Below are 12,924 nucleotides of genomic sequence, written 5' to 3' on the forward strand. Positions count from 1 at the left end.
GGTTGCAATGATTTTATAATGTACGTGTAACGAATGTTAAACTGCCCGAGAGTTTGTCATGAATGAACATTGTAGAGGGTAACACATGGTAATAGTATGGTACGGCTGCAGCTAAGAAATATTTTCTTGATTATTTGTGTAATCGTTTGGTCTGAAAAATATTGATCAGTTTCTCAAGCGTCTTTTTTTTGTCCACAAACCAAAATGACTCAGTTTGAACGATTTCTTTGTTTTATGGAGCAAAGAAACCAGAAAATATTCACATTAACAAAGCTGAAAAATCAAAGGAAAACTGGTTTAAATACTTAAACCGATGAATCTAAATAGTTACCCATTAATTTAGTAACTGATCAATCGAGTAATTGTTTCAGCCTTACACTGTTTTCTCTTGTAATTATAGCTTGGTAAATAACAACGGGACATAAACAAGCACACATTTCAACTTCATAATATAGTAATTATGAATTTTGATTGACAAACTATTCCATGTGAAGGCATTACTCTCATGTTAGCCTATAGTCATGTTATTACCTGGATATTACTTTGGAAATAACATGTTAATACTGAAATATTACCACCTTATAGCGCTGCAGCTAACGACTATTGGAGTAATCGATTATTGGAGTAATTGTTTGGTCCATAAAATGTCAGAAAATGTCTTTATATTACAAAGAAATATCACGTTTCTTTGTAATATGAAGCAAAGAAACCAGACAATATTCACATTTAAGAAACTGAAACAATCATGAAATTGTGCTTAAAAAAAAGCTTCAAACCGATGAGACGATTATCAAAATAGTTGTCGATTAATTTAGTAATCAATCAATCGAGTAATTGTTTCAGCTCTACCACCTTATAACCACTATATTACATTATTATCGAGCTGGAAATGTCATCAGAAATAAGATAGTGTTACAATAATACTATCTTCTCAACTCAAATCATTACTCTACCATTACTACGTTGTTACTGCACAGTGATGTGAAGCGTTTCAGGCAAATAAGACACAGAGAACACTCACTGGCAGCTTTGATGAAGCTCCTCTGGTACTGGTAAGTCATGAGAGGTGCAGGCAGCATCCTGTAAAGAAGAAAAAACAGAAGAAGACACGGCTGTCAGGTGGAGAATGTCAGAGGAGCTCAGATGTTGGTTGCTTTGTAGAAAAATCAATAAATCTGAATGATGTTCTTCCACACGTGTAATTCTTCCTCCCCCCACAGCTGGACACCAGTTTATTGCTGCAGCCCGAGGAGTCAAAATGTTTCCTGTTGGTTCTCGGTGACATCTGACCTGAGGTCCCGATGCTTTGATGTGTCCACAGTCCACACACACATGTTTGTCTGGTTACATTTGTGTGCCAGTTGTGTACAGTGTAAATCTATTCACTCACTTCATATGGGTTTCTCAACCCACTGTGGTGCAGTGGTGAAGCTTTATCTATGAATATGGAAATACTAATGTAATGCGGGAATGGTGGTGGTTCTGCCTCTTATGTTCAGTCTTAAAAAGCCTTTTCACACAAACCTGAGATAATGTTTGATAGAACTTGTGATGGTCTTGATCTCCCACTCTGGGTTTTCCAGCTCCACATCAGCATATGTCTTCGGATCTAATGAACAAAACCATGGAGATTAACATTTAGAACACAGAGAATTACGGCTGATTTGTTTTTCCATTACTATGTTAAAACGTACAGTATATAAGAATGTGCAATATAGGGTGTCTTATATCCTTATTTTTCAGCATAATCTTTAGGCAATCTGAGAAAACATTTATTTCATTTTCACCAACTATATAAACATGTTAAAAATACGTTGCAGTTCAAAGTTCACTCGGCTCGTTTTTATGAACAAAAAGCAAAAGAAAAACGCTCTCATTTTGTGACTTAACATCACTAATAAAAACGCAATATAAAATGAATCATAACTTTGACTCTACAACACTTAAGAAGTGTTTAAAGCCTGAATATGTGACCTATAAACACACACACCCCAGGATGTCCATATAAGGAGTTGCGTATTATTCAAGCAGCAATTTAAAAAAACTAGGACAAATACATTTTATTTTAAATTTCAAATAAACACGTGTGTTTTCATGTTTACCCATAGTCAAGCTCAGTAGTTTCTGTACTCTGGAGTTGACACCAACGATTCTGTACAATCCCTGCTCGTTGATACCTACAGCAGAGAGGGAATCAATAGAAATCTTAGAAACTTTATATTTAATAAAGAAAAAAGACACAACTGCATTGTTCTATAAATGAAAATGTATCTTTCCAACAGTGTTTCGTAGAGGATGCTCTGTCGGCATGGCAGATAAATGGGGGGGAAGGTAATGATACAAGCACATGTGGACCTTTCCCGTGACATTTTAGAAGAATGACGTGTTGTGGAGAGGAGAGGGGGACTTCCCGATGCATCACGAGATCACACGCTCAACGGGAAGGAGGGTTTAAATCCTGCAGGTGGACTTTGACTCCTGTCATTTCCACACCACTCTTTGTGTGTGTGGTACATGATGTAGCTGTGGGCAGAAAACCCTACAGAGTCCGAGATAATGCTTTACCTCGAGTCTCCACGGCGTAGATGAATTTTTTCATTACGTTAAACCCGGTGACATCCAGCTGAGCCACTGATGGAAAGAGAGATGAGCAGAGTCAGTGTGAGCCATGAAACGCATCAGATTCAGATGGAAAAAAAATCTTTCTCTTAATTTACGTATTTGTTCGCCTTTGCAGGATAAGAAATGCTTAAGAAATTGAAATAATATGTGCATAAATACTGAACTATTCCATATAAATGAACACATATATAACACATTATAAACAGAACCTTGGCAATAGGGGAAAATCAGGCGATAATGACAGTTAATGAATCCTACTAAAAGCCACTTACTGCCTTCAGTCTGGTTGTCTCTGTTTAGATTGTACACCTGGAAACACAATACAAATTTGTTTATTTACAACTACATCAAACACATGTATGATACGGATATGAGACATTTACACGTTACCAAACATCACGTCTGCTGGTTAGACAACAGAATTATACAAGAGATGGAACTAATGTACGACTGTGTGTTTACGCTCATATGCACCCACTATTTTTAATATAAGAAGAAGACGTCGCAAAAAAACAAAAGCAAAGACAGCAAGCGTGAAAAACGGACGTCAACATCACATCACAGATTATTGGAGCTGCTGCTTCTGCTGCTTGCTCAAGCCTGCATTTACGGATGCCCATAACCTTTGTGCATTTATATGTTGACACTGTGATGGGATAAGTGTCAGGACATGAACATAACAAGATGACGGTGTGGAAAAGCAGCACACAAACACACACAGAGTGACACAGAGTGAAAGAACTACAGTATGTATTAAAAAAGGCATGGCTGGGGAGACTGGCTGTCACTCAACTGTCCTTCTACAAACTAATGACTTATTATTATGGACGATAACGGTTGAATGCCAGTGGGTCCCAAACCTTTTTTTGACGTGTGACCCTTTGTGGCAGACATAGTTTATATTAAATTTACTTGGGAGCAAAATATACCCTAAGTAACTTTAATACCCTGTTTTAATTGTTTTATTATTTTTCGTGGTCAGCGCTTTGCTCACGGCACGCCTCACAGCAGGAGGGTGTCGGGTTTGATTGCTGGTCTGGGGACCTTTCTGTGTGGGATTTGAATGTTTCCTGTGTCAGCGAGGGTTTCCTCCAAGCTCTCCGGTTTCCTCCCATTATCAAAACATGTATGAACGACACATGCGGACAGGTTGGTCCATTGTGGCGGCGTCGGTCGCAGCAGCTCTGATCAACCCCGGATTTGACCTCATAATTTCATTGTGCAATTTCAGCTTTCCATTTCAACCGAAGTTGTTTTTAAAATGTGATATAGAAGTAAAATTTACCTTATCTTCGCATGGGGTCATGGATAGGTAAGGTTAGGTTAACTCAAGCCCCTCAAGTAGCTCAAATTAGTTTCCCTTCTAACCTAACCACCAAGAGTGTCTGATTGTTGGACACCTACGGCATTAATGCGTGCAGTATTTCACAAAAGAAATTACTGCTTGGTAAGACAACGCAGCCATTCTCTCAAAAGATTGATAAATACCTCTTTAGGATTTTAATAATAGCAATAGAAACACCTCAAGTGGAAAGTTGAGCTCAGAAATACACAAAATGGAGCAAATAAGTCATAAAATTAGGACCGTGACATAATTTCTAATGAAAAATTGAAAAGGAGCTCAGAAACAAACACTGTTTTATTGTGGAGAATTAAACTCTGTCATATTATCAACAAAAAAAAGAAGTGAGTCAAAGCTCCGTCCTTGAAAAAGTTATTCTCTGCAAAAAAGAAAAGAAAAAAGGAAGTAAAAACGAGAAAATGATCAAAGACAACGTCACGTCGGAGCTCTTGCTGTACTTAACGGACACGTTGTCCGTCCTCGTCTCTCTCTTTCTTATTATCACATAAGAACAAACCTGTCACCATGGTAACGTACCGGTTCTCTCCCGTCCCTGGCTTCCATCCACAACCTGCGGTCTTCCTCCGACAGAGCCTGCATGGTGATCACTCCCGGCCTTCGCACACAAAAACACACGGACGCTTATTTGACATAGAAATTAGAGGCAAAACCCAGTCTATCAAACACACATGTGCTGCGGCACCTTGGAAAAAAAAAAACTAACAACAGCTGTTATAATATCAAACAAAAAAAGCAGAGAGCATTCTTCTCCAGTGCAAACATTTGTATCGCTTAATTAAGAAAACCTGTTCAATGTTAACGGGCAAAAAAAATACACTTAATTGAAAATGTTTTACTTAAAAAAAAAACACTTTTCTGTTATTTCTTGTGTAGGAGAATCACACACACTGAAAAGGAAAGTATATTCATGTATGGGCGCCTGAGGAATGACGACAGTATCGCTTTTCCACCTAAAACACCACCATCAACACTTCTTTCTCCATAAAAGGAAGAAAGGTGGATGAAGGACTTTGCTCATAAATGCTTGAATAAGCTAATGAGGATCTGCTCACTCACTCACACACACACACACACACAGTTTTAGTGTTCAGAGTATATTAAAGTATATCAGCAGCAGCAAATCACACTCGTCTAAAAACACGCTCACATGTTGCGTGCAGCCACAGTGTGTACAGGGGTAGATTAACAGACGATGATGTGCAAAGCAACACAGCAAAAAAAACACTTATTCATGCCAGCTCGTCTGTCGGGACAGACAATCACGCAGCATACATGGAGCCTCTTTGTTCTTTTGTTGTCTTTAGCATGCCGTTAATGACAGATCAATGTGAACTAAATTAGCAATGTGGTAAGAAGAGAGAAAAGTATGAGATGGTGACAAGGTGATTTACAGGAGGAAGGCTGAGGCCGACGATGAGGAGGGAAGAAAACAAACACAAGCAGAGCCTGATGTTTGCCGTTCACATCCGTACCAACTGAGCGGCACCCTCTTGTGTATTCTACCAGCTATTACACCTCAAGTAGAAACACCTCATCACATCTATCCATCTTCTACCGCTTTATCCTCCACATGAGGGTCGCGGTGGTCGAGGGGGGGGGTCACAGGGACACTTAGACACAGACAACTGTCCACTCTCACTCACACCTATAGCCAATTTAGAGTGATTTTTTTTTTTTGTGTAATAGAGTCCTGACATGCTTGTGCCTTTTCTCAGTTTGCGATTTAAAATTTTTTTAATTTTAATTTCCTGAAAACCTATGACAATATTGTTACATAAGCTGTGAAATAAATTGATTCACACACAAGACCCTATTGTAGTTAGGGATGGGAATCGGTATCGCTTCGACACTGGTCCTATATCCTATAATCCAATAGATCGCAGGCTTCACTATGCACAGACTGTGAAAAAATGTAAATAAAAACATGTTTGGGCTGTTTATTTTCTTCTTTTTGGGAGAACAATATTTGTGACACAGTTGGAGAATTAGGTCTTTGAAATGACTGTTGTTAACAGTTTCATACGTTCATAAAATGACCGTCACGTGCCTTCATTCACACTCACTGACCTGTCCACAGCCTCGACATCGAAACAGAACCTCTTTTCGATCGACTCCGTCTTCCTCCTGGTGCAGGACTTGAGCGTGAAACTCTCCTCGTCTCCCTGAAAAGGAGATAGTGTCAGAGAGACAACAAACTCAAATCTATTTCATTTTTATAAATGATCATCAAAGCAGAAAAAACCTGGAGAACATACACAGAGACAGAGCTACAAACCTGGGGATTCATCTCCCTTCCTCATTTAAAATGCTCCCCTGATGATATTGTGCATGGAAGCATGAGATGGGCAGTGACATGTTTTACGAATTCAGCATTAGCGTGTAAAATGATTTAAAACTAAGAGCTAAGATTCAGGTACTAAAGCTAAATTGACTGCATGTTTTATTGCAAAAAAACAAACAAAAAACTAAGGCTCTGTAGTCGCAGTATATTACGTAAAGGTGCATATTCCACCTCAGGCAGCACAAGACAGAAAGTGCTTTGGAAACAGCTGAACTTTACTTTGACATTCAAGACTTAAGACGGACAGGCTTTTTGTGACATGAAGTGTTTGTTCTACTTCTACTCTGACCCCAGTTACAGCAACAACTCAAAAAGCTCTGTGACAACTATCAAATAAGATTACTTTTGCATTATTCACAATTAATGTGTAGTGATTAGAGACGCTTGCTCAAAATTATTGTTTGACATTATGCACTGCCATAAAAAGGCTAAGAAGTGCCATAAGTGCTCTGTTTTGATACTGAAACTTTACTTCTAATGCAGCGTCTCTGGAAAATATCTCGTGAGACCAGATGTCACATATGAGGAATAACAAAAACACCCCAGTACCCGGTGAGACCTTTTGGGCTCAGGGGAAAGCAGCCCAGTGGGATGGGAAGAGTTGCTATGGTCAACATATGTGTGAGTGTTTGTGTCTGTGAATGAAATTTGTCTTTAGGGTTCAAAGAATTGAAAGATTTGTGAGATTGTATGGCATCAATCAGTAATTTCAGGTCTTCAGTTTTGCATATTTGGGTCCCATTTAAGAGGAAAATAGAACATAATGTGAGTGGAAACCAGTGGAAATGACACCTCATGTTGTCCAATAGGAGCCTGGTTGCAGGTCACACCTCTGAATTTACTGTATCTGCACAAACATTAATGTCTAATGTCATTGTAGTAAACTGGACGTTCATCCACTGTGACCCCAAAAAAATGCCCAAATCAACTAAGATCAGGATCGGGACATCCCTACTTCTGCAAGTCCGTTGCATCCTATGTTTGTGAGATACAAGAAACTACATAAGCTTAACGTGTGCGTTTAAACCTCACCGTTTTGCCTCCTGATTTGGGGTCAAACAGAACCATGGTCACCCTCTTGGGCTCACGGTGATATCTGCAGTAGTACTTCACCCAGGTCGAGACAAATGAGCCTGCGTGGAAAGAGAGAAAATAACGGAGAGAGAGAGAGAGATGAAGAAAACACTAAAATAGAGGAAGTAGGAGGAGACGGACAGAAAAAATATGAGTGAGTCTTAGTCAGAGCGGCTTCAGTACTAAATATGTTACCATGGTACCCAGTCAGAGCTGCCGTCACACCTCCAGCAGATCACTGGAATCTGTTAAATGTCATTTTGTTTGTTCTTTTGCACTGTGAATACTGTCATGTGTGAGAGACTAACATGGATGTACTGTATCAGACCATGCGCACAGACCCTGGTACTCAAACGCTATAAAATGATGCTTTAATGTGTCCCTTTTGTAAGATGTAACGTGTTAACGTATTATAGAGAGAGAGAGGAGGGGGCTACATACGCTTCTCCTGCACAAACAGGTATCCCTCCATGGTGTGCTGGCTGACGCTCTTGTGATCATGTGGATTCTCCTTCATCTTCCTCATCAGAATCTCGACCTCCGACCGCGTGCTCTCGAAGCGGTTCCTCGTCTGTCCAAACACGAGTACAGGGAGGGACATGCGTGATCCAGCAAAGGCTTAACAGCAGGGACTTTATTCGACTTATGGCATGCACCAGGATATGCAAAACAGTGCATTATTGCATCAAATGTCCCTTTAATTTCAATAAAGCAACCAGCAATCTTGTGCAGATTGTAGCGTATTTACCTTTAAAGAAATATTTGGGTCTGTTTTAACGAGATTTTTAACGAGGGGAATGAGTTTTTCTGAGTGAATGAGAGCGGAGAAGCTTCCCGTCTTGATCGCTGAATTGAAAGCAAAGATGTCCCAGTTGAGTTTGGTTTAATCCAGTTTTACTTTGCTTTGGGTTTGGTATAGACCTGGTTCTGTACATGGTCCCTTTCAACTAAACTAATAAACTAAACAAAGTAATAAGACTTTGCGCAGGCACCTCAGGACTTTTTCGGTTGTTCGGATGGAAAGAACACACTCAGGCAGGCTGACTGGGCAGGAGGGCTAGTGGGCTTACATGTTCCTCCTGGAGCTTCTCAGATTGCAACCGACTTCCTTTGGACGCGTTGAGGAGCAAAAAAAATGTAAAACAGACCCCGAAATAAAAAATCTTGTAAAAACAGTGCCTTTTTTAAAAAAAATAAATAAAAATTGTCGCTTCTTTATGATACTTTATTGATTTTTGACTCATTATACTGCTGTATCAGATGTTTAGTGTTGTATTTAAACCTCTGACCACTAGTTGGCAGGAGGTTTGTGACCAGTTGACTTTCTCCCCCTTCTTCCACTCGTCTAACAAGACAAAGTGTGTTGTTAAAGCATATAAAATAGTTAGTTTTATTACAATAGTATGTCTTAAAATTGGGAAAAAATGTGCAATACATTGCCTTGTTCATAATATCTGTACCGTATCGCCAGATTCTTGCCAATACATAGTCCTAATCTTTACTATTTTGACTTTATTGGTAAAAAATGGTGTGACCTTGCAGCCAATGCAGTCATTAGTCTTACATTCTGTATGCTGATGGTTAGATCAGTCTTGAAGTGATTGAAGTCCTTTGCCAGCTCATAGCCATGGTGATAGTAAGTGAACAGGCCTTGGAGGAACGCCAGCAGCTGAGGGGGAAAGAGCAGGACAGTAGAGGACGTGAAGGGTGGGTATGAAGACGGCGACAAGTACAGTGAGGAGGAGGAGGAGGAGGAAGAGGAGGACAAGACGGTTGATTGGGAAGTTGGGTGATGTGAGCCAAGGATGAGGACAAGCGGAGGAGGAGAGAATGAGAGCGTGAAGAGCGAGGAAAGGGATGAGGATTTGGAGGAGGTGAGTGAGAAAGTGCAAAATAAGAACACAGGGAAGAAAACAGAGGTGGGTTGGTCATGGAAAAAAGACAAGAGGCATGTAGAGAAGTGTGAAATACAATGTTGTGTGTGTATGTACGAGTGTATTCCACTGTAGATGCTCTCGCATAACACACTGCACTAAACCCTGATGTTTTAGTTCGCCATCAACAAAAGAATTATGTCAGAGAGCAGCTGCAGGGTGTGGACTGTGATGCATGTCTCAAAGTGAGTGAATGATGAATAATAAAAAAGAAAAACAAAAAAAAACAGCATGTGTGTGTGTGTGCAGCAACTTTGAGGAAAGGAGATTCAAGAATAAATAAATAAATAGGGGCAATCAAAAAAAAAGGTGTCATCTCACAGGCTCCACAAAGTCAAACATCTTCCTCTCCTGGACTTCCTGCACCTTGAAGACATACTCCAGCGAAACCTCGTAGAAATGCTGCCGTACGTTGTCGACCTGGTTGTCCGCCTGCAGCGGGGAGAGAGAGGAGTTTGAGGACACTGATGGAGTAAAGTAATCGGGTGCAAGAAAGAGAAGTGCAGACTTAATCTGAGACAGAATGATCTTACTTCATGTAGATGGGACTCTTTCTTCTTGGCTGAAAGGCTAAGATGTTTCTCCAGCACCGCGCAGTACTTCTCTGTCTCTTTGTCATACTTTTTCTTGGCTTCCTGTAACAAATAAATCAAGGAAGAAAACTTTTATTAGGGTGGGAAACAATGGAATCTTTTTTTTTTCTCTGTCTGCAGTTGTAGTAACCCAAACATCAGTTAACTTAAAATATATTGTCACGGACTAATTGGAACACATCAGTCTAGTGGCAGATGTTTTTAGTGCAGAGCCCAATGTGGCCTTCGTCGTGGGTGTGTGGAGAGAGCTTTCACATTTTTTCCATTTGACGGGGAGACTAGTTTGACTTTGTCCCTCTGGGGAACACAGCTGCTTATAAAACAACTGACTGCTTCATCAGAGCAGCTGAGATCATCAACATGAGAGAGACAGACAGATGGACGGATGATAAACCAGGGACTACATGGAGCAGGGCGTGTATTACTTTAGCTTCAAGAGGAAAAAAATGGGGAAAGTGTCCAGGAAGATTAAAAAGGGAAGGGGGAAACACACAAGGCCCTTTCTATTCATTAGACAGCCAGCGTCACTCATGTTAGAATGATTAAGCTCTAATCTAATTCAAAGTATACAGAGGGAAATAAAAGGAGAGAAGTGAAAACATAAGAAGAAGGCAGATTATTTCTTTATGCCAAACTCCACATTAGTGTTTTAACACAAGGTTCTAAAATTGGGTTTCTTATCATCATCTGAACATTTGGCACTGTGTCCAAAAAACAAGGATCTGTGCAAATCCATCACTAGTTTTTACTTCATAACTGAATGAACAGTTTTTTTTAAACCAGTATAACGCTGCGTTTAATTGCAACAGAGTTAATTACCAAACCTCTGTTGACCTTATGCATTTTCTTTTCCTCTTTATTGGAACTGGCAGCACAGTTAAAGGTATTTTGACACAGTGAGATTCAGGTGTACACTGAAAATCAAAAATACAATACTGGGGTAAAAATGGACTTACAACGGTGTAAAAGTACCAGCTGTCTTCACCCACGTTGTATTTAATTAGACTTCTTCATAAGTGGTCATAAATTTGTTCTTGTTAATTACTTTGATTATCATGATGCGTCTGTAGTAGTCACATGACACCGGCGTTTCTCTCTTAATGACAGTTTCGCCAACCAGCTACGTTTATTCCTCAGGGCACGCGAGGAGGAGCAGACAACAGCTGCAGAAAGCATCAGAAAATGTTAAAAACATTCCTCGGAACAACAAATCCTCCTGCTTTTAAGTTTGTGTCGTTGACTTTCACTATTCACTGCTGCAAAGACTTGCAGAATTTATCCCTCAACATGGATTTCAGAACATTTTAGAACTTTTAAAAATACACAACAATGACTAACTGCCTGTGAGTGTGTATGCGCGTGTGTTGGATTTTCACCGTTGCAGTTAAAATTAAGGTTAAATTCAAATACATGATGTGTATGATGCATATTTTGTTAACATTTTTCTTAAAAAAGTTGAAGAGCCATTCAAACAGGTTTATTGTGTAATTTCTACCCAAGCCCAGCAGATGGCAGTGTCCTCCCACTGTGCAAACCCACCGATGGCACTCCTTCTCTTTAGCCAGAAGAGTAACATAATGAGTAACATAATAATAATTATAATGATGATGAGTGTTTCGATGCTGCATCATGTCCTGCCACCGCACTGACTCATGACTCCAGTTGGGTTGGACTCTACACACTTAACTGCTGATGTCATGTCAACAATTACGTCAATAAACGTCGGACTGAAAACACGATGCCGACCAAAGACTTCGCCACATCTCAGCTCGTTTGTTTCTGCAAGATGTTGTTGTTGTGTTTGTTTATTTTTCATAGAACCAACAGATTGATAACAGTGACAGAGAAGGTGCACTATGATAACCATGACAACTGTGTCTTCAACACTACTGTACATGTTTCAACAAGTCGTGGGAAAGTGGATAGAGAGAGATAAGCAAACTTTAACGACTAAGACATTCAGGACATCATTTAGGGCTGAACAATGAATCGAAATTAATGATACTACTTCTCCTGCAATGATGCTGATGTTCTGATGTCGGTGTAGGACTGACGTTTTGGTGTAAAAATAACAGAAAAGACATTACATATGTTTATTACGCACCTTATTTTTGCAGTAATTTAAAAATAACAGCTGTTGCATGTTTTATTCTTTATTGATTATCCACTCAGCGTAAATCTCCTTAAACTCCTCTTGTGAAACTCATCAGATAAAGTAATGTTGTCAGTTCTTTGAGGTTCGAAACGAGGATTATGTTTTCAATTATCAATGCACGACCACTATGTCACAATCAAACAATGACCTACTACTGTATATCTGGATGGATGAGCAGAGAATGTACTTGTTTACTGCTGCATGTCTCTGTGGGGCCCCCTGCTATGACAACTCCTGTAGGTCCTATAGCTAATGACTGCATGAGGTAAGTATGCCATGACCGACTGTAAGAAGATTACAGACACTGAAACACAGCATATTTAGCCAACAGGGTAAGAGACTGCCCCTAAACAGTACAGTGTGGTGCTCATCTTTAACTTAACTTGACTTTAAGTCCACAGTGCAAAAACTGAATAAAATAAAATGCCAGATATTAGACGTCTCCTCATCAAGTTTTGAATATTTCCATACATTAAAACAGATAAAATAAGGAAAATACAACAATACAACAACTTCCTTCCTGTTTATATCCTTGCTCATGTTCGGTGTTTGAATACCTTCCACGCTGTCCTGGTAGAAATAACGTATACTCACTGAAGCGCTAACACAACACCGGCTGTGCCATAAGGAAGCCGGGTTGGCTTCCGAAGACCCCCAGTGGGAGGGAATGATTTATGGCAGGGATTATATATTCCCCTAATCTCCTATCCAGGTCACGTTAAGTGATGGCACAGACCGTGATGTGCAGTCAGACAGTATAGGAGAGGCAACCCTGACACGTGCAATATGAATTCTATTTGTATCTGTTTATGTTGTTCTCTTTATGCTATAGCATTTTATTA

The 12,924-nt window shown here is 39.8% G+C and overlaps 1 protein-coding gene across 1 annotated transcript in view; it reads right to left on the reverse strand.

Moving 5' to 3' along the window:
• Positions 1-1,021: 1,021 nt before the first annotated feature.
• LOC122762529 (rho GTPase-activating protein 26-like) overlaps positions 1,022-12,924 on the reverse strand; it is a gene marked incomplete at its 3' end in the record, with an annotated part of 43,335 nt that continues 31,432 nt past the window's right edge. Inside the window, exons 6-17 of the mRNA XM_044017734.1 lie at positions 9,868-9,969; positions 9,656-9,766; positions 8,965-9,069; positions 7,842-7,971; positions 7,359-7,459; positions 6,053-6,147; positions 4,502-4,580; positions 2,895-2,931; positions 2,566-2,631; positions 2,103-2,177; positions 1,525-1,609; positions 1,022-1,080 (exon numbers count right to left, since the gene is read on the reverse strand). Coding sequence (XP_043873669.1) covers positions 1,022-1,080; positions 1,525-1,609; positions 2,103-2,177; positions 2,566-2,631; positions 2,895-2,931; positions 4,502-4,580; positions 6,053-6,147; positions 7,359-7,459; positions 7,842-7,971; positions 8,965-9,069; positions 9,656-9,766; positions 9,868-9,969 — 1,045 coding nt within the window. The remainder of the gene's footprint in view (positions 1,081-1,524; positions 1,610-2,102; positions 2,178-2,565; positions 2,632-2,894; positions 2,932-4,501; positions 4,581-6,052; positions 6,148-7,358; positions 7,460-7,841; positions 7,972-8,964; positions 9,070-9,655; positions 9,767-9,867; positions 9,970-12,924) is intronic.

The sequence above is a fragment of the Solea senegalensis genome, unplaced genomic scaffold, assembly GCF_019176455.1.
Source record: "Solea senegalensis isolate Sse05_10M unplaced genomic scaffold, IFAPA_SoseM_1 scf7180000015780, whole genome shotgun sequence".
NCBI lineage: Eukaryota > Metazoa > Chordata > Actinopteri > Pleuronectiformes > Soleidae > Solea > Solea senegalensis.